At 33.7% G+C, this 22,817-nt stretch overlaps 1 protein-coding gene across 1 annotated transcript; it reads left to right on the top strand.

Moving 5' to 3' along the window:
- The first annotated feature begins 429 nt into the window (after positions 1 to 429).
- On the top strand, positions 430 to 16,775 carry LOC127715912 (uncharacterized). The gene is made up of 6 exons (XM_052222026.1): positions 430 to 502; positions 1,918 to 1,959; positions 3,604 to 4,847; positions 8,032 to 8,131; positions 9,471 to 9,521; positions 14,268 to 16,775. Exons 1-6 carry the CDS (start codon positions 430 to 432, stop codon positions 15,005 to 15,007), a joined length of 2,250 nt encoding a protein of 749 aa, XP_052077986.1. The 3' UTR covers positions 15,008 to 16,775.
- The last annotated feature ends 6,042 nt before the right edge of the window (positions 16,776 to 22,817 follow it).

The following is a 22,817-nucleotide window of genomic DNA, read 5'->3' as shown; positions in this document are numbered from 1 at the left end:
AAATATCCGTCGTCATATGTGATACAGATATTCCATAAAGGTCAACCAACTCGTGATGGCGTCCGTAAAATTTTTGTTGTGGTGTCGATTTCAGTCGTTCAGAAACACAGTGAAATAAACCAAATTCCTTTAGATCCTGTCCTTGCGCAGTGAAATTTATCTAGGGAGAATAATCGTTGGTCGAAGATGGATATTTTTCTTTTTCCTTTTCTATATACATCAGAATGCGTAAAACGCAATATTAGATGTTTTGATTTCATTCAATAGAAAAGAAAAGATATGGGTATCCATCCATGACACAAAATCAGTACATGCACAGCCAAAAAAAAAAAAAAAATACAAAAAGCAAAAAACAGCGCTTTTATTGCTGTTTTTCATCTCAATGTCATGACTTAATATACACACTTGTAGGCATGTACTCAATCGCCGATGATACCAGCTGACTATGAGGATAACGATTGTGACGGATACATTGATGAAGATGTTTGCATCAACTTGGAAGGTAAGAATATGTTGAACTAAAAAATATCTTACCGAAGACACACTGGAATATCTAGAAAATTATAGACTAAAGTAAATATGAATACCAGAAATGCTCGTGATTATCTTATCAGTTCATGGTTTATTATATAAATTTATTAAGTTATCAGTTAATAGCTGTAGAATTTATTTTAAAGAATTAAAATACACATTGGCCTTCAATTTTCTTAGTTTTGGCGTTTCTGATGAAGAGTAATTCAGAAAAGCGTTAATTTCGTGTTATATTGTTTGTTTTTTTTTCTTCTGTTTGGTCTTTTCGAATTTGATATTTTCATATGATTTATGCATTTAGGTTTTTAAATAATTTTTGACCCCGAGCTTCTCAGATAAAAATTATCATAAGGCACCAAAACGAACATTCGCTTACGTTTTATATGTATGTGATATAATATTCCAACCATTATCTTCTTGTGGCAAGTCAGCATCGATTGAGTAATGATTGATTGTTAATGGTTTTTCAAAACTATTGCCTATATATTAGCGGTCCGTTGTCATTGAAGGAAACCGGAGTGACTGGAGAGAACCACCTACTTTCAGCAGGAAAACTGACAATCCTAGTAAATTAAGATTGGATTCGAACGCACCTATCACGTGCGGGATTCGAACTCACATCCTCAGTGTTGACAGTAGATGAACTTCTAAGACCACACCCGGTTACCGAGGCCCGTGCGCATCGAAATTCGTATTATACTAGTCAACCAAAGTAACGATACGCGTGTTTGAACTCTAATTTATCATTAAATATAAGAAATAGCAAAAACTGTTAGAGTATCCGATAAAAAATATTCATTTACAAAGCAAATGAGTTTATACGGTTCAGAAAATCTTACCAAGTCGGAAAGTGAGAAAAAACTGTGTAATCAAACAAAGGTGTCAAAATTTATTTTGCGGAAATCGAGTACAAAAAGCAGCGCCAAATTTTAAAGACGAGAATTCATTATCCTCATTTCTTGGAAAGAATATAAAATTTTAATCAGACCGTGTAAATGTTTCAAGTTTAAGTTCAAAAATCGGTTTTTGAAATTTTCTGGGGAAAAAAGTTTTATCAATAATTGTGAAAACAAAAAAATTGTCAATTTGTCACTTTATTTTCTTATATCAACGGTTTTGATGAGAAAACAGAACTCTGTAAACGTTGAACCGATTCAATAATGTTTAACTTAGCATCAGTTTTGTTTCGAATTCCATGATATATGGAAAGTGCATTGCATTGCCTTGTTTTGGTTTCGTTGTTGTTGATTTTAACATTATAAAGGACATATAGTGAATTTAATATGCGCCTTTTCAGTAAACAATGGAATATTTAATGTTGATTTTCTGTTCGAATTCTACTTCAGGTAATAATACGATGTCTAATTTACTACTTTCATACTTCAGATCCTGGTTTGGATTGTACTGATACAGATACAGCAAACTCAGGTATATTAAATGTATTATATAATCCTTAAAAAGTTTGATGGGAACTTCCATGTATAAAATGGTATGACTGACAACGATATAACTACCCATCAGATACCAAAATGCCATTCGGCCGTCAACAATTAGAAAAATCCACTCCGTATACTAATAGTAAGTTATGAAAGTCCTCGACATGACAAAATGTTAAACAATGCAAACAAGAAAACCAACAGCCTGATCTATGTAAAAACTAATAAGTGGGACAAGCACATATAAAATTTGGTGGGGATAAACATGTTTGCAAGCGTTTCACCTTCCCCTTAACCTAGGACAACGGCGTAACAGTTGACTAATTAGATCGACATAAAGTATAAAAACCAACTAACAAAAAGAACCATGACACAAAGTTCTCTTAGAAGAATAATCGCAGTTGTTTATCAATTTCTGAACGATACACACCTCTTCGATATTTTGGATTCTGACATTTATCACGCGATTTTATGCCCTTAGAACTTTGACGACGTACCACAATCGGCATCAGACAGCGGCTCTTTTCACAAAAAATCTTACCGGTAAAATAGATCGTAAGTTGTACTGAAATGTGCATGACTTTCTCGTAAGGTTTTTTTGTGAAATGAGTTGTTGATTCTTAAATGACAGAATCATTTTACGGAAACGGCTGTGATGACCTGTAATGCTGCAAAAACGACTGCGATGACCTGTTATGCTGCACAAACGGCCGCAAAAAGGAGTATTGATCAGGCATGTAAATAATGCCAATAAATAAAGCAGACACTCAACAGAACAGTCAGACAAACAACGAATTATAATGATCAACAAACAATTTTCAAAGCTAGAAACTCGTCCATATAAAAATTAGGGAGATTTGGTAAGATTGCCGATGAGACAACTATCCACTAGAGTCCAAACGAAGTGGATGTAAAAAACTATAGTTATCGTACGACCTTCAACTACGAACAAATCTCATACTGTTTAAAAGTAGTCAGCTAAAAAAAAGCCCGAAATGACAACAAAAAAAAAGTCCAGTCTTATATTTTTTACGCCAGATGCAAGGTGCAATTCCAACGTGAAAAACCAACGACCTGATTTTTAACAAAACAATAAGCGAAAAAAAAACAAACATGACAGACAGCAACCAACGTCAACCACTTATCAACAGGCTTCTGACTAAGGACATGTGAATAAAGTGAAAGACGGGGGCTATACCTACCAAATATATAATGCTGTAAATCACCAACAGGCTATATATTATTTGGCTACACAAGATATGCCGCCAATACATAGTGTGTGTGCTTAAATAATGGAATCTTAGTAAGATGTTTAAATTAAGGAGCACAAAGGAATATATATATTTATATTCTTATCCCGTTCTTCCCCTAATTGTTTACTTATATTTTCATTTTGTCATACAAATCTAGTGGTCCCCAAATATCTTGTAAATTAAGCCCCTTTCTAAATAATGTTTATGACATACATTTTACTTTCATATTTGACTTACTTGTATAAAAAATCACAGACTGAATTGAACAGGTGCATTTAAATGTTCTCAATTGCTACTATTTTTGTTATATTTTTCTTTTCATAAATGTACATTAATCATTAAAGTTATTTTTTGTATTTTTATCATGTATGTTTAAATTTTAGGCCCTGTTGATACGGCTGGAAAAAGTTTCTTCCTTGCTTTTATGAATGACAATGAGTTCTACCAATACAGTAATGTATCTATAACTTTGACACCAGTAACATCAACTCCGGCGACCATTTACGTGGAAAGTAGTTATTCAGGCTGGACAACGAACTTAACCCTGAACTATGGCGATGTCAAACAACTTTCAGCTAGAAAATATGACGTCATTTTGTTGTATGATACGACTTTTCACGGAACGTTTGGTATAAAGATTACATCAACAAGTGATATTTTGGTAGTGGCCCAATATATTTCTACTGAAAGTGCAGTAAGTTCTTTTCTTGTATACCCGGCAGACTCCATAGGTTTTGACTATTTTGCGGTCACGGAAATAAAAGGCAAAGATGGTAAATGTGTTATTGTTGCTACAAAGGATAACACCAAAGTAAGAATCCTGTTGTCTCTTGGAGCAAACCATACTCTCAGTTCAAGCAATTTTCGAATATATCGATACGGCGAGCTGATAACTTTTAAAATGAAATCACGTGAAACGTATCAATTTACCGGAACGGACGACATTACAGGAAGTAGAATTAGTGCAAATAAACCTATAGCAGTTTTCTGTGGTGGTCTTTCAGAAGACAAGGGGTTTGTCACGGAACAAATGTTACATACACAAACATGGGGAAAACACTATATTAGTCCCCCTTTTCCTGATATTCAATATGTCAAACTTACAATTATGTCAAGAGGAAATAAAAACCACGTGACCGTTAATTCGTCTCAGTGTGGTATAAGTATGTACCTATCTCTGAACTATTCTGGTTCTTATGTTACTGAAATTTTTCATTTAACATTACAGCAATGTGTAATAAACATTTTAGCAGAAAAAGAAATATCAGTGACTGTGTATATGCCTTTAAATATAGGTGTAAATCCTTCTAATCTTGTCCTACCTAGTACGGACCAGTATACGTCAAATAGCGTGTTTGTAGTTCCAGAGACTCCATTTGAAGCAAGTACCACTTTCTTTGTTGGTTATATTTCAAGTATTGGGAGTGTTGTAGAAGTTACCTTAGATGGTACACTTTTGCCACAGGCTGCTCATCACGAAATTGGCATTGGTGTCCATAGCATAACTACAGATAGAGACATATTTATCTACATTTTTGCCGGTAGTGCAAAGAAAACTGATGGTTCGAATTTACCTGGATACAGTTACGCATACGTTGCAAGTATGTTATTTCAGCAAATTGTACAGGTATCTTAATTTCTATTGTATTAATTCTATAGAAGTATTTTTTTTAATTTCAAAGGAATTTTAATCGGTATTGTTTATTTCAGGTTTATTTTATTTCATGTTTTTTTTTTCAATTACAGTGTAAATATGTCAAGATATTCAAAACAACAGATCAAATATCGTTATATGTTATGATTTGAAATGAAGTGCGAGTAGAAAAGACTAAATAAGAAGTATGAATTCATGCAATAGTGTAGTAATAACTCATCAACGATACTGGTACTAGGCTAAACATTTAGTACGTCAGACGAGCGTTTATAGATATAGGAAGATAGTCTACATGATACTTACAAGTACACTCAAACATTTAGTGCGCCAGACGATCGCTTTGTCTACATCATACTTACAAGTACACTCAAACATTTAGTTCGCCAGACGAGCGTTTAGTCTACATGATACTTACAAGTACACTCAAACATTTAGTACGCCAGACGAGCGTTTTGTCTACATGATACTTACAAGTACACTCTACCTCAGGAATAGGTTACCTTAGCTGTATTTGGAAAAACATTTAGGAATTTTTGGTCCTCACTGCTCTTCAACTTCGTACTTTATTTGGCCTTTTTAACATTTTTTGATTCGAGCGTCACTGATGAGTCTTTTGTAGACGAAACGCGCGTCTGGCGCAAATATAAAATTTCAAATCTGGTATCTATGATGAGTTTATTTCGAACATTTAGTACGCCAGACGAACGTTTAGTCTACATGATACTTACAAGTACACTCGAACATTTAGTACGCCAGACGATCGTTTAGTCTACATGATACTTACAAGTACACTCGAACATTTAGTACGCCAGACGATCGTTTAGTCTACATGATACTTACAAGTACACTCGAACATTTAGTACGCCAGACGATCGTTTAGTCTACATGATACTTACAAGTACACTCGAACATTTAGTACGCCAGACGATCGTTTAGTCTACATGATACTTACAAATACACTCGAATATTTACTACGCCAGACAAGCGTTTAGTTTACATGATACTTACAAGTACACTCGAATCAAGACATTTGGAAGACGGAACCAAAAGCGAAGTTGAAGAGCATTGAAAACCAAAAACTCCAAAATATGGCTGAGGCCATTTATGCCTAGTGTACACAGAATAATTCAAAATGTTGCTATTGAAAATGTGATGCATTCATTTGCATGATGATTTCAGGGGTGCAAAGCTGAATCATAGATCGATGGCGTAACTGTTGAGTTAAATGTGATAAACTAGGTATCTTATAGAGAGGAATAGTTTAAGGTCTATGCTCAAAAGATATCCATGGTTAAGGCAAACGGATATGTCATTTATTGATGTCATCAGCGACACGACGGATTTCAATAGTGCAACAAGAATCGATTAACCTTCTGAGCACCCGGGTTGACCTCTACTTTTTAAACTCATTCTCGTTGCTGTTGCTTTCGTTTAGTTCTGTCGTGTATTGTTTAGTGTATATTCCATTTCTGTGGATTACCTTCATAGTTGATCCATAATTTTTGGTGGGTTCCTTGTTGTTAATTCTTTATCTTTCTGCATGAGTAATGCTTTTGTACACTTATTTCATTTTTTTCGTCTTTTTCTTTTAACATTGTGATGCTTGACTGTCTTCAGTTCATGAGTTTGTATTACAACCTTAGCATAAAATTACTATTTACACTGAAACACAGAGAACTGGACATCCGATACAAAGAAGGCTGACAAATATTAACAATAACTGTGATTTGACATTTGATTGATTGATTGATTGATTGGTTGGTTTTTGTTAACGCCACTTTCAGCTTTGTTGAGCTATTTCGAGGCGGGCATTTTTTATCGGTTGAGGAAGCTGGAAGCCTGGAGAGAACCAACGACCTTCTTTATGAAAACTGACGATCCTAGTCAATTAAGATTGGGGTCGAATGTACCTACTACGTGCGAGATTCAACTCACAACCTCAGTATTGACAGGCTAGTGATACAGTAGTTCGACTACTTAGACAACGCGGCCACCAAAGTCCCATTTGACATTTGATGCGACAGGAGACTGATGATGTGGGTAATGGCGCTGATGGTACGGATGAGTGTATACAGTGACATTTCTATAAAAATTTCTTTTCTGCACATATGAAGAAGAGAAGAAAGGTGTGGTTCTTTTGAATGTCAATTAAATACCTTATTTATTTGTGGGTTATATGATTCCTTCAGAACTACAAACCAACTAACTATTGCGATATAACAACTTTTCGTGTTAAAGCCCAATCTACTTATCCAGTGATTTACTTTTTCGGTGTTAACTTTCTTGTCGCATTTTCATTGTGTGACATGGTCGCGACGATTTATATTTCCCGTTTTTTTTACTTCGAAAGACGCAAAAAAAATATCTCGTGAACATAAGTTGGTTGATAGTGTGTAGCTGAATAGATGGTTTATGATATTATAACGACGGTTAGTCTGTTACGATATCATAAATGAGGTTCTAGAATTATTTCTTACATGTTTTCAAGCCAATACATTTAACCCCATAGTGGATGATATATTTGCCATAGTAACACTGAAATAATAGTTATATCTGAATCAAGGGATAATGCTGTTGTCACGGTGTCAGTGATGAAGACTCCATTATAAAATTAAGAAGATGTGGTATGATTGCCAATGAGACTGTCCTCCTCAAGAGACCAAATAACACAGAAGTTAACAACTATAGGTCACCATATGGCCTTCAACAATGATCAAAACCCATACCGCATAGTAAGCTATAAAAGACCCCGACATGACAAATGTAAAACAATTCAAACGAGAAAACTAACGGATTTATGTATAATACCATAAACGAAAAACAATTATGATACACAGCAACAAAAGACAACCAATGAAATGCAGGCTCCTAACTTGGGACTTCACATACATAATTTGGCGAGGCTAAACATGTTTTCTGGAGCCAAACCATCCCTCTAACCTGGGAAGTGGTGTAACAGTACAACAAAAGATGAATTGTATGAATTGCAGTTTCCGAAACTTTTATAAGCCAAAAGAAATAATGATAAGCTTGACTATTTTCTTATTATATAGAAACGTATATGTGAATTTGTATCGACCAGAGTTGAAGGTGCATGGAGTAGACTTTGATTAAGTTCATGTATCGTATACCTTATATATTTATATTATAATTTCAGGACTGTATACCGAGATTAGAGACGATTGATGGTATTGACAATGACTGTGATGGTGTTATCGACGAAGACCCATGCTATAATGCATTGAATGCCACAATAAGTAATGAGTCATTTGATTTTTTAATCAATATAACGATATTGCCTTCTTGGACGTATCGCTTCAGTGGTTTCGTGGTAACGCTTTCGTGTTCAATTCCAGTGAGGGAGATTGTGAAGTCGATCCCCTGTCGAATCTAACCAAAGTCTTGAAAATTGATATTGGTGGTTCTCCGCTAAGAACCAGGCATTAGAGAGAAAGAGCAAAGACTATTAAGTTCGGAGTCAAAAATAATGTGACCGGGTAGAGTAACATGTCATTCTTGAGAACTGGAACGTTAAAATATGACTCAGAGTGTCGGTCTATAGTACAACGCCGGATTCATATTCAGTTCTCGTAATGATACACATGTTATATTTGCCACTAGACGTTTTATACAAATCCATTCATCAATCTTTTTAAGACTCGTTTTGGATTTGCTATACTCACCATTATTTACTGTATTTGGCTTATAGTCTCCAGCGTATCTGATGCAGGATATTCCGGGAAGCATGTTTTCGGTACATTGATCGGCATTGAACGTTGTTATTTAGATATAAATTAAAATAAACTCATCATAAATACCAGGATTAAAAAACCTAATTAGTCCAAACGCGCGTTTCGTCTACAAAAGTACTATCAGTGACGCTCGAATAAAAAAAAGTTAAAAAAGCAAAATGAAATACGAAGTTGAAGCGCATTATAAGGACCCAAAATTCTGAAAGGTTTTGCTAAATTCAGGTACAGTCATATATTTCTGGGGTAGAAAATCCTTTAGTATTTACAAAGGATAAGTGAGGAATACTCAACGAGACAGCAATCCTAATTAGGATATTTTTAATCAGTTTTATCCATCTCTTTCATTTGAATGTGAACATTGTACAACAAAGTCTGATAAACACACAAAAAAATCATCAATGTTTTGGTGTTTTATTAGCTTAATTATTGATAATAAGATGCGTTATCGTCAGCGAATATTATTACAGCTGTATTTAGAACGTTGGAATAAGATAAACCCATTTGATTTAGTTTGAAATAAGAAATGACGTTTTCATTTAGATTTATCGATCTTTGTCTTGATAGGTGGTGTCGTGCACTTATTTTTCTTGTTTATGGTCTGTTAGGTCTCTTACAATTCCAGTTGGGAGAAGATAAAAGAATTATCTGTAAATTATTACGCAAAAAGTACAAAAACAAAACAAATAAATTAGACTATTTTTATATCTACTTTGATATTTATAACAATTAGTGAAACCCCATTTGCGGTGTCTTTCTTATTTTCTATAACATTTTACAACATTTGATCAGATTTGTTTCCAACTTACTTTTTATTATGGCTATCTATTTATTTTGTGTATTTAAGGTAATGATAATACCTGGATGTTTGAAGAGGACTGCGATGCAGATTTATTGTGTAAGTATTTCACATTAAAAAATAACCATACTCCTTCAGATTTTATTCTAGTTATATTCTACCATTCTAGTAGTACATTTTGTGTCTTTATATTTATGTATTTACACTTTACCAGTATATGGAACCGGAGCACTTGCCCTATCTTTCTTGTGTCATCATCCCCCAATGAAAATGACAAAAATGAAAGAGTCTTTCTTAATAGTCTATTATTCAGTGGGTTTTTCCACCTGTTTTCAAACTTTACACTTTCCGAAGAAAGGTTTAATCTCAAATACACAGAGAATCTTATATGAATCACTTTTATAAACAGGGTGTATTATATAATTTTCGCGTTTTTCTTTTGTGGAAAATTTAACTCCCGATTTCTCTTCTAATTGTCTAATTGGTGTTTACACCACAACTCTCAAACACCGGTAAATTAGGTTTTACGCCCATTTACAAAATTTTTTAAAGATTAAAACAATAAGATTTGATGATTCCAAGTTATGTTATTTGAATCTCATTTCTAGTTTTCTGAACAAGAAGCGGACAAATACAGCACTCTCAAATAGTTCGTGTCATAAATCCTTATTAATAGAGATTTCCAATAAAATGACATTACTCGACATAACCGACCTATCTGACCGTATCTCGGTCTATTGCATTGAAGGACGACGGAGGGGACCATAGACTGCATGAAGTTTTGGCTCGTGGAATACACATACTTTGTTGGAACACATGTAATTTAAAAATTAGCACAAACGACTAATTTAGTTCTTTACATATTTTGTTATTAAATTTGAGGTGATATCATTGACAACAACATTAAAGGGAATAATTAGTTCAGTTACCGGTAATCAAATACACCGACCATTTCTTCGTCACTTCACTTGACCCATATATTTATCTCTCAAACGATGAATTCTTAAGGCTCAATAATCAAAATTAAGTTTGAACAAATAAAAATAATGGAATCTGAAGCGTGATCATATTCTATTTTTGAGTTATAAGATCAAGAAAAGAGTTTCAAACACGCCGGAATGTAAAAGGTGTACACGACTTGCCTCTTCTTCTTTTTTTTTTTTTTAGCATACTTCTATAATTTATTTTAAGATACTTTTGTCGAAGGTAAAAATTCAGATCATTATGCATCTGTGTCACCTTTCCGTAGAATTTTATCAAATGGAATGATTGAGGACGCATCTGCAGGAAAAATATGATTACACTTTACTGAATCAGTTAATTTGTTTATATATATCTTGTCTTTAATTATTATGATGCATGGATTGATCATTCAAGGAAGAGCCCGTACAAACGTAGGTGTACTATAACGTCAATGTTCTGAAATTGGTTTTTTTCCCTAAAATATTTGACGTTTAATTATACAAATACGTATGAAAAACGGATATGTACGGACTATTTAATTAAATTTTTGTTAAGTAAGATGATCTTTTTAGTTTTATGACCAACTTATGATAGCATGTGAATATCATATTTACTGGTCTGTGCATCCGTCCGTTCTTCCGTTCTGTTCAAAATATAAAACCTTTAAAATTATATACCAACTATGAGTTTGACCCAGATTAAGTGGTGCACTGAACATGGAAATATTATCATGTGAAGGTGCACGGTGTCTTAATGCCACACATTCTTGTTGCAAATGTTCTGATTAATAAACATTCATGTATATGTATATCTGCCAGATTCATAACTGTCTCTTTGGTCGCCACGTCTCGATAGTAACCTCTTAGGTGTGCGGGATGTACAAGTACGCAGTCCGTCCGGTCAGAGTGGGGACGTTAAATCCGATGCCTCTTTTAGATATAATGTCTCGCTCTCTACACGTTAATTATGCATTAAATATTTGCCACTGGACGTTAAGCAACCAACTGTCAATCAATCGACAGTAGCGTAACTTGAATTTTATTTCTGGTGAGGTAAATGATCTTGGTTTAAAGACGCCAATGCTTGTAGGGAGTGAACGGTTTATTGAAAATAAGAATCGCAAAATAGGTGTAGGTGATCATACTCTTGATAGGTCACACAATGGCAAAAAGATACTGTCTATGAAAAATTCAGATTTGTGGAATTATATCATGAAAAAATATTTTTAGTGCGCATTTAATCAATATATTTCAATGAAACTTCTTGTTAAAGGCTTAATTCTCAGGATTCGGTTAGGTATTTGAATTCAGATAGATTCCTGATCAAAACAAAAAAAAAGTTTTTTGCGAGTTACACTTTGTCTGTTACTTAAAAAAGATATCTGTATCTACCTTGTTCATTTTAGGATGCATCTTGGATAAGGAGCGGACAACAAAATGTTATTATTTTATGTTGTTCAATGTTACTTACGTATACCTTACACATCCCCGTATGATGTACTCATTAAAATGAATTCGATGACACCCTTTAAGTTGTTTATCAATAAAATGGATAAAATACTCTAAGTTAGTTCACTTCAAGGGATATCAAATATATTCCCTGGAAATATCTTTTGTATTTTGACTCCGATAGTATTCCCGTTAAACAAATTAATACAGAACAATCCCTAATCGAACACACCTTAATTCTAAAGAAAAAAACTAACATTTATAGGGATTTCTTTATCAATACATTTTATAATAAATGAAAAATAATTTTGTTTATAAATTAAATGGAAGCGATAGTTATATCTGAATTTTCAACCTTTATAAGAGAGATTTTGACAAATTCTGCTTTCGATATTTCTGAAATTGTCAGAAACATATCCTTCTAAATATTTCCCCCGCAACAAATATAATTAAAAGATAGATAAACTATAAAGAAAGACAGAAAAAAAGTATAACGGGGAGTTCATCTGCAAAGTATATTGAAAAATAATTGTCATAATCAAAACCACGAAAGATAACTCGAATCGTACGTACGATAGGTATGGTATGGGATACGTTTGTTAATGTGATCTTATAATATTTCAGTAAAATAAAGGCGGGAATCTGGAAAACCACGTGATAAATAAAAATGCAATATTTCTATCATTTTTCGTCATGATAAAAAAAAATTGTATGGACAAACATTCCAGTGTGTGATTTTAAAAGTCTTGGAATACTTTGTTTAAACTTAAGCGACGTATTCAATCAAATTCGATGGTTGGCAATAACCCGTCCCATTACGTCCATACGTCGAGTTACGTACATATGTCATTTTATTGGAAATCTCTAATTCAACCAATTATCACATGGAAGTTGCGGAGAGATAACTGCTAGTCGTAGCTCTTCATTGCAGCAAACCAGCGCACCTAGGGAAGTGGAATGAATTCTTACTCGATTGGATTTTTCCGTTAATCCAGAATTAATTTTTTTTTATCATAAACCTTCTACTTACCGTTACGGTTATCCTTTGTTATGAATTAATCGTTAATTATAATTTTCTTCTTTTCGCGATAGATAAATAATTGTATTGCATTTTAAATTAATGCAAACGAATTACTAGAAATATCAATAAAGATTTGAGTTACTTCAGATTTATCTTTATTTATTGAATATGGTACTTGAGTATTCGATTTTGCTGAAAGACAAATCGGTCATGTGTAAAAGGAAAGATTAAAAGGAGGAAAGTTTTTGATAATAGGTCATGAATCGTTTGATGGCCAATAGGTTCTCTGAATAGAAGATTTGCATAAGTACATTTCTTTTCTATACGATGTATATTTTATTGATGATGATTAAAAAGAAAGTTAAAATCAATTCTGTAAACTAATTTTCAAAAACTATATAACTAGATTTAATCATATGTCAAATCAAAAAGAATGTAGATAATTGCATGAATAGTTAGGACGAACATGTATATACATGGAGTAAGACAGATATTTGGGAATGGGATATTGGGGGAATGGGGAGGAGATATGAAAAAAGTCCACCTGACATCGTTACTAGCAAAAACAGGTAATCTTTCAAAATAAACATCATCACCGCAAAATGTTGGAAAGGGTTGTGCATGAAAAAATAATATTTATGCAATATTTCAGTATTAATAATAATTACTCGATTCTCACAATGATTGAAAGTAAATATTCATGTGGGGGGAATATCCCTCCCCCCCCCCCAAAAAAAAATAATGAGTGGGCGCTCTAATATTCGCACTAACGATGACATTGTTCCCTGTCTGTTGGACGTAGCGCTTAAACTTACATGAATTTTTTAAATAGTCTGGTATTTGACCAATCAAAATCTTGCTTTTCCCTTAATCTATGTCCATCAAAAATGAAGATTTGAGATTCGACGTTGTGTGCCTGTAGTCACGCTCTCAGCAAATCAAAAAAATGTAAAACAAAATTAAAGAAGGTCACGTATAATACAGTTGCCTGTTGACAGGCAAAATTTTCAAATCTATATATACACCGTGTTCTCTTTCCCAGTGCCAGTCAAAATTTACTGACTATCCCGTCGCTAAAACCAATTGCAGAACGTATAAAATATTAATCCATTGTACAGTTGGTTTTCCCTCTGATTACATGAATGAAACTTTTTGCAACAAGATGTTCAAAAACAACAAGGGATTCCACTGCATGGATGTTCGTAAACACCAATGAAAGATTCACGAAGTAATACTGGTTAATCGTAACAGCTTTGATCTCTATGATCTTTAATAAGTAACCGTGACTTATCCTTTCCGTGATCATTGCACTGAAGTCGTTCAAAAGTCCAACAGTAAAAAATTGTCATTACTAAAGACTATCATTTGATAAGTCTAAAATGTATTATAAAAATGTTTTGATTTATATTGTAGCATATTCGACTACACCAATTACTGATTCGTCAACAGCTGAGCAAAGACCATCAACAACTGAGCCTAAAACTTCAACAGCTGAGCCAAGAACCTCAACAGCAGCCATAGAAACCATTACAACCATGCTTCAGTTACAGGAAACTTCAAAAACAGAGACAACAGAAAATGCAGATGTTACCGTTACAAGTACAGTTTTAAAACGCTCTACGGAAACAACAGGAAAACCCGTCACAACAGAAACTGATGGTGTTGACAACACAATCACTCCAGATGCTGCAGAATCAACTCCAAGTTTGATACAAAAGGGATCAACAGTGACATCAGACGAAGCAACAATGCCTGATACAACAATCAGATCAACACAATCAAACTCTAATCAAGAAACAACAGGAAATACCGTCACAACAGAAATTGATGACGTGTACAACACTAATCCAGGGACAGATACTACAGTTGGTGATTCGTGTTACTGTCCTTGTTCCGTTGATTCTCTGAATACAGAGGAGAAAATACAACAAAGATTAGTTGACCTGCAAACGTCACTACGAGTTGAAAAGCGGAAGTTATCGTCCTCCATTAGAAAGCTAAATTCAGCCACTGATGACCGAACATCCGTCCGTTATTTGGGTATCAGTGGTTTGATAATTTTAATAACTGTTTTCCTGTTTATTATAATGTTGGATAGTATAAACCTTATTAAAGCCTTCAAAACACGATTTGGTAAATATAACTTGTCGTGATATTTTGAACTATAGTTACACTAGCTCTTTCATTGAAACTCAGAAATGTATTTACGCATTTCTAAGAAAGACTTCCACTGCATGTTAGAAACAGTGAAAATAAGGCTGTAATCAATCAGTGCCGAGTGCAAATCAGGAAAAATAAAGACATATCTGTTCACAGCTTCGGGTAGCTGTAAGAATAATAACTGTCGCGTATTGCGTATTGATGTTGCTGCATATGTATAGTGTGGACGGCATGTAGTTACTTCTCAAGGCGAAGTGAGCGTTATCTAACTGTATTTCGAGTTTAAATTTTTTACACAAAAGGATCTAAAGATAGAAGGAATGTACGTAAAAAGCGGAGAAAAATATTTTTTTTTTACATTTTAATTTGCAATTTGTCGACATTCGGCCCACAGTGTCGTGTTTAAATATGATATGTTATTGCTGCTAACATTTCCGTTTTGATGATGAGAAAATATTATGGCATCACCGGATTTGTTTTCATTGAAAAATAATTAGGCAGTATATGTATCTAGTGAACGAAACATTCTTAACATCATGACGGCGTCGACTGCAGACTCGTATTTTTTCATGTTGTTCAATCATTACTTATACTTTAATGATTCAGACAGCAAAACGAATAGCTCAATTACGTATACTTTGCCCAAAGGAATCGACATTGCACCCCCTTTCCTTTATAATGTGTATGCCGCTCCAAGTTAAATACTTGTTTTGGTGAGTGAGAAATATTTTTAAACATCAATTTTCTGTGAATTGTGGACGAACGATGATAATTTGAAAATGAAAATTGTTGAGTTCATTTAAATGGAGCGATAATTCAGAAAGTCTTCAGGGAATGGCCAGTAATGTATTTTTTTTTTTTAATTTCCAACATTGTGAACGAGCGAATCCGAAGAAGTATGAATCAATTTGGAGTGGCCTTATAATTCTATAATTTTTTTTTGGATTTCAATTCATTTAGACGACTTCATGAATATGAACATGCAGCTAGTACTTTGTTGATCAATATTATTATAAATCTACTAGTTTTATTTCTGATGTAGGATAACGGGGCATTGCACTTTATGTTGAATTTGTAATTATATGTTTTATATATATCGTACTTTTTAAATAATGTAATCTGTAAAAACGTAAATCAATGTAAATGTAAAAAATGTCAATAGAGTAAAAATTGAGTTTTCAATCCCGCATTTTCCGATCGAAAAGCTATAGTCTTCAGAGTACACTTTAACCGGCAACATTACATCTAGAGTGAAACTGGTTTAACCTATAGTTGGTTCTTGTAAGTACTGTTTATTTACAATTTGTAGAGTCCAAAACAATATAAGAGTCTGCATTGTGATGTAATGGCCCTTCGGTACTTAGTGTGTATGGACAAAAAATAAATATTATTGTATTTTTGTTTTTATGAGGAAATATTTTTTTGAGGTGCGAATCCTGTTTGAGCATCTGGGGCGTGTTTTAATGGTCTCTTCCGTACATCTCCGTACATCTCCAGAATGTCTTCTGGTGAAGAGTCCAAAAAAATGAATCTGGACCTCTTCTGGGGATATTCTGTAGAAGAAGCAATAAAAAACAAATTCAATTTGCCGTCGAATATAGCATAATTTTTTTTATGTTGGGTGACATAAATGAAGTTTATGATGATTTATTAGAAAATTTAGTTACGTCAGTTCATTCGGTAGACATGACTGTAAATCCTGTAATAGTGTACTCTGTTTTGGCATTGATGTAATTATGTAATAAGTGTAAAAATAAAGAAAATTGGTTGGAAGAAATCGCTGTGTTCGTGACATTTTTTCTTTATGCTTTCCTAACTTAATTTAGCTAAACGAATATGGCTCAAAGCTCCGACCATTTGATTTTCAGGTATAATCTTAACCTGTATAATAATTTGTCAATATTTGTCTGGTATATGATCTAAAAGGACATCTTGTATATCAAAAATTTTAAAATAACCAAACTGGATTATTTTTGCATATACAAAATATCCGCAGAGTTCTCACAATCTTTTTTTTCCTGGTGGTCCTTGAAGAAAATCTGCTGGTCCTAACTACTAGTATTATTTCTACTGCAAAATACCAAAATTGTGTCGGTCCTTGCAAAACTTTGGTGGTCAAAACCTTCGGACCACCACTTTTCGAGAACCTTAGTTGTATGTGTATACATTGAAGGTATACAAGGTCATGCGTTTCTCAGACTGTTTATGACTAAATCCGTTGGTTATGTACTGATTGATACTTTAGTCTCAAAGGACATGATTTATTTGTTAGTTTTAATTGGCTTTGAACAAGCTTTCAGTAACTGCAAATACTCTTATTTCGGTGCTTTGTGTCTATTGTCTTAATGTGAGTTGTTTTTGTGTGTGTGTCTCGTACCGATCTTTTGAGTTAATGCACATCTGGTGCAGAAAATTTGGTACTGTTTATGTTATCAATCCAATTTGAACTTATTTTTACAGTTTGTTCTTTTCTTGTACTGTTACACCACTGTCCCAGTTTAGTGGAGAGTTGAGCGCTGACACACAAGTTTAACCCTGTCATATTCTTTATGTGCCTGTCCCAAAGTCAGGAGCCTGTAGTTCAGTGGTGGTCGTTGGTTCATGTCTGTCGACTCATATTTGATTTTTGTAAATTGTTTTGTTATATATAATTAGGCTGTTAGTATTTTCGTTTGAATTGTTTCACATTTTTCACGTCGGGGCATTTTATAGCCGACTATACGGTATGGGTTTTTTCATTGTACGGTAGCTCATAATTGCTTACATCCACTTCATTTGAACTCTGGTGGATAGTTGCCTCATTGGCAATGATACCACATCTCCTTATTTTTATATTATATACCGGACTTTTAAACTCGTGTTTTCCTGAACATGCATGCAATATTTGTCACTGGACGTTACAAATAAGCAACCAACAATCAATCAATCTAAACTCGTGTTAAATAAGGGTAAAACCATTTGATTTTTTTGGGGGAAAGGGGGGAGGAGAATATAATTTGGTGTCCTGGTAAGAGCTGAAAAAATAGACATGCTTAGCGACAGATTAAAATGAATAATAAATCCGCAAAAAAATCCTCCTGCCCCCTCCCCTCCCCAGAATATCAAATAGTCGTCCCCTTACTGTTATTGTCCGTGTAGTTCTTATATCTATCCAGCTTATCGTCCCTACAGGGATGTCCTACTAAGGCTTCCATACCATAAAAACGTTTATCACTCAGCTTACATTCTATTATATCTGAATTCATAAATTTATTAGTGTCATTTAGACTAAACGACGCCATGTTTGTTATGTGTCTCTGCCGTCTAAAAAATTTAAAAGGAAGAGGTAGAAGAGAGACAGAAGTTCCCAATGCAAAAAAAAACAGAAATGGACCTCTTCTGGCTTACTACCGAAGAACAAAAAACACGCCCCTGGTGTTAGAGTCGTTAGTGGTTGTTAGTCGTTATGCTGTAATGCCAGTTTTCCTCATATAATGGTTAGTTGTTTCTTACAATGTCATTTCTGTGATTGTATCGTTTTAGCTCACCTGGCCCGAATTATCTAGTTTAAAAATGTGTCCGATGACCCCGCCTACTAACCAAGATGGCCAACATGGCTAAAATTAAACATAGGGGTCAAATGCAAGTTTTGTCTGTTATTTTAAAAACCGCTTTAAATAGAGAAAATTATAATAGATAGAGAGAAACTTTGAATAGCAAAAATGATCAGCAAGACACGATATACAAATAAGTCAAACATTTCCGAAATCGTCAGACGACACCTTATTAGAGTTATAGCCCTTTGATAACGATTTGTGCATTATATCTTTGAAAATACAATAGATAGATAGAAAACTTTAAAAGCAAAAATGATCAGCATGAGAAGATATATAAATATCTATAATGGCCGAAATCTTCAGTCGACTCGTTATTGGAGTTATTGGTCTTTAATGACAATTTTTACCTATTTCTAGTGTTTTTTCTTGTTATCTTGAAAACTATGATAGATAAGTACACACTTTAAGTAGCAAAAATTATCAGCAAGACAAGATCTACAAATAAGTCAAAAAGTTTACCAATATAGTTATTGGACTGTTTCTAGGAGTAGCTGTCCTTAAATAACAATGTCTGTACCCTCTTTTGTGTTTTGGGCAAAAATTAAAGAAGATAGAGAGAAACTACTAGTAAACAGAAAAAATTATCAGCAATACCAGATCAACATATAAGAGATTTTGGTCATAATTCTATTCTAGTCTACAATGTTGGTGAGTGACCATTGTTGAAAATGCACATAGACCTAGGCGGGCGACACAGGCTCTTTAGAGCCTCCAGTTTAACTTCCAGGCTCTTCGGTATGTCGTTTTCAAATGTAACATCGTAAAAATTAGTCTGCGGGTAAGTCGGTCTAATGTTTGGAAATAAGAACATACACAGACTGAAATGGCTGACATTTACATTGCTGCAACAACTTAGATATTCCTAGGTAACTAATGTGATGCTAAGAAAAAGAAACATTAACAAATTGCTCTCTCTATGTTTTTATTTCATTTTTTTTCCATTTTATTATCTTTTGTTTTTTAAATCCAGGTGCACTTTACCAGAGTGTTTCTTGGTTTTTTATGTTTTCCTTATTCAGGTCGTTCCCGTAATCCAACTCCCCCATACTTGTGAGCGCAGTTAACGTACATTTAGTGGAATATAAGAGTGAGCTCTGTTAGGTTCCCTAAATAGGTAATAGAAAAAACTTAAAACCTTATCTGGTTTCATTGACTGTATATATGGGATTTTTCTAACCATTTATTACGAGCTTCAGCCAATTCTTGTACTAAAAAAAAACTATATGGTGCAAATGTATAAACTAAGGTTCCAAAGCGAAATGGAAACTTTAAATGAAAAGTGCACAAAAACAGAATAGCTGATACAATACGAGGATGTTATCATATACAACATATATATATCGTGAGTTATGGTCTCTTCTATCATTCTACAAAGGTAAAGCAATTTTAAGATGCTTGAAACGCATGCTTGTTTTAGCATAAAAGCCTTTACGATACAAAAAAATCGAAACATTATTCTCAGATATATAGTTTCATCCGCAAGAAATACGACAGAGGCATTATTTCTATAGAACTTTACGTAAAAAAACAAGACGGTTACATGTTATACGAAGCTTAAATCGACATTTAAGAGGAATAACATTACCATATAAACTAAAAGCTGGACAGAACAATGTCATTTTAGCAGGAACTGCTTGTAATTCCAAGATTATATATATTTGAATATCTATAAACGGAGTTCCTATTCAAGTGTTGTTTTTGTTGTATATGTCTCTTTTCGTTTATATAAAACCGAATAATTAAAAATACACACCCCAAAAAAAATGACCATTATAAATTTCATATAAGTATAACATAATAATGATACATAAATCTTCAACAGAACAGGCGTTAGAGTAAATATATAGGTTGTTGTAATGACCATGCCTCTCCAGGAACAAAGAGGAATAAATCCGCTATCATTGTATTAGTGCGGAAAAGAATAGATGAAGCGCACTAAATTTAACCAATGAAAACCAGAGCCTTCGTCATACTTCTTGGAAAGGGATGTGGGATAAGTAATCGGAGGGGGTTCGAAATTGATTTTTTCATGGAGAACAAAATTGAGAATGGAAACGGGGAATGTGTCAAAGAGACAACAACCCGACCAAAGAGCAGAATAGTATTTTTCTAAGAAGTAATGCCCAAAGCACCTCGATAAACGATGATCTTTGTAAAAATGATAGTAACGTGACAAAATTCTATTTGTGATTCAATGATTAAGACATTGTCACCTGTTACATTGCAGTACTTAATGCATAACAGCTCATTTGTAGGCATCAAACTTTGTTAATGTGTTTGTTAAAACCAGGTGCGGGGCAGAGGTTACATAAAATCTCGGATTAAACGCTGACCTTGTCTTTTAAAAACTAATGATCAATTTAGCAACAATCTTGACAAATGGATAAAAAAATTGACATTATTATTTTACAAATTTTCTTTAGGGTAATAAATTTTGAATAAATGTATTCAGATGAGGTCGTTCTAACCTAACTGCCAAGGTCGTAGTATTTTACATCGGCCATTGTGTGCGTGAAAGTTGTTTTCTTTCCCCATACTGAACCATTTAAAACTAAATATATATAGCTGTTCTTATATGCAAAATAAAATGCTTAGATTTTCTGCTTATTAGCACAATCTAATTAAAATATAGTTCTCTGATGTACGAGCACGCGAGTTAATATTGGTCTGAATTTTAATCAGATTGCTTATTAGCATTGATTCTTCTTGAAATAGGCATAAGTATATATTTTAAGTCTTTTTGGTATTTAAAAACATCTTGTTAGAGTCAATTTCATAATTTTGGAAGATAGAGTTGGTTTGTGTGTAAGTATATAAAATGGTTACAAATATGCCTAAGTAGGGGGTCTCATTGGGGGGTTCTGATCCCGGATCCCGCTTACTGTTTTGTCAGATTCCCGTATCCCGCTTACACTATGTACGTAAGCAATTCTCATTTTTTTTTTTAATTTCCCGTGTCCTGCTAGACTTCATTTCCTGTTTTCACGGCACAATAATTTGACTTTCACGTGTCACGCTTACAAAAAATCGGCAATCCCGCGTCACGCTTAGACCCCAATGAGACCCACTAAGTATTGGTCTGCGGTATAGATATATGGTCATCCTTGATTTTCTCCAATCCGGCTGTAGAACACATGCTAAAAAGGGTGGTGAGTTTGGCTGAATGTTTGGGATGTATAAAAACGCAGTGACGTCCGGCCGAATTGGAAAAAACTGTAATCTGATATCTCACGAAGACAAATGTCAACTATGCACGCTAGAGGTACCATACAAGAACTATTTGAGTGATCTATATATAGCCTTTTGCTAGGCAAAGTTCTTCCCCTGCAACAAACATACCCTTATATCTCTGTGGCAGTAGAAATAAGCGTTTATTTGGTTCACAAAACTTTGACGAACGTACATTTTAGATTTTTGTTTTAATTGTTCTTGTCCTGAATGTGCATGAAATATCTGCTACTGGACGTAAAATGAAAAAAAATCTAATATATATGATTCTTATTTCAATTTTGATGCAATTACAGGAGCTGAGTTAGTTAGCCGTGTGCATATAAATATGGGATTAAATCGCCTCAGATAATATATGATTTAATCCTTTGGCAAAGATTACTGCTCGGTTCCTTTTTTTCATATTTAAATTAATAAAGTTAGAAAGTCCATATGTTAAAGAGTAAAATTATTAAATATAAAGCCATAAAAAAAGTTATATAAATATTCAAAACCTGTCGACAAATGTTTCTTTTGTCTGGTAGGATTATCAGAAACCCCTTTGAAGTAGCCTTTTAAAAAGGTGTTGATCTATTAAACTGGTAAAACCTGGTCTTATTAGTCTTAAATATTGTTAAGAATTCCTAAGGGCCATCGAAACTTGTTAAAATTAAGTTTTAATTTACACCTTAAATTAGCTGCATTTTCCTTATTAAGTGGGCTAACAGGGTCATTTTCGTGTTAAAAGAGTAAATTAAAGAATTAAATGAAATCTTTTACACATCTGAAACATATTTATAGGAATGTAATTAGACCTGCTTTTGTGTGAAGATTCAGTTACTTTTTGGCAAAAAGATAATGAAAACTGAATGGATTGAATTATTAAAGAAAAAACGATTAATCTTCCTAATATCAAAATTTTGTAAATGAATTATAAATTATTTCTGTTTCCATAATAAATATAGTGTATAATATATATACATGTAGGTCCTGAGTTATA

This window comes from Mytilus californianus, unplaced genomic scaffold (assembly GCF_021869535.1).
Source record: "Mytilus californianus isolate M0D057914Y unplaced genomic scaffold, xbMytCali1.0.p SCAF_9, whole genome shotgun sequence".
In the NCBI taxonomy this organism is placed as follows: domain Eukaryota; kingdom Metazoa; phylum Mollusca; class Bivalvia; order Mytilida; family Mytilidae; genus Mytilus; species Mytilus californianus.
Note: the sequence above shows the minus strand (reverse complement) of the source record. Positions and strands in the feature narration are given on the sequence as shown.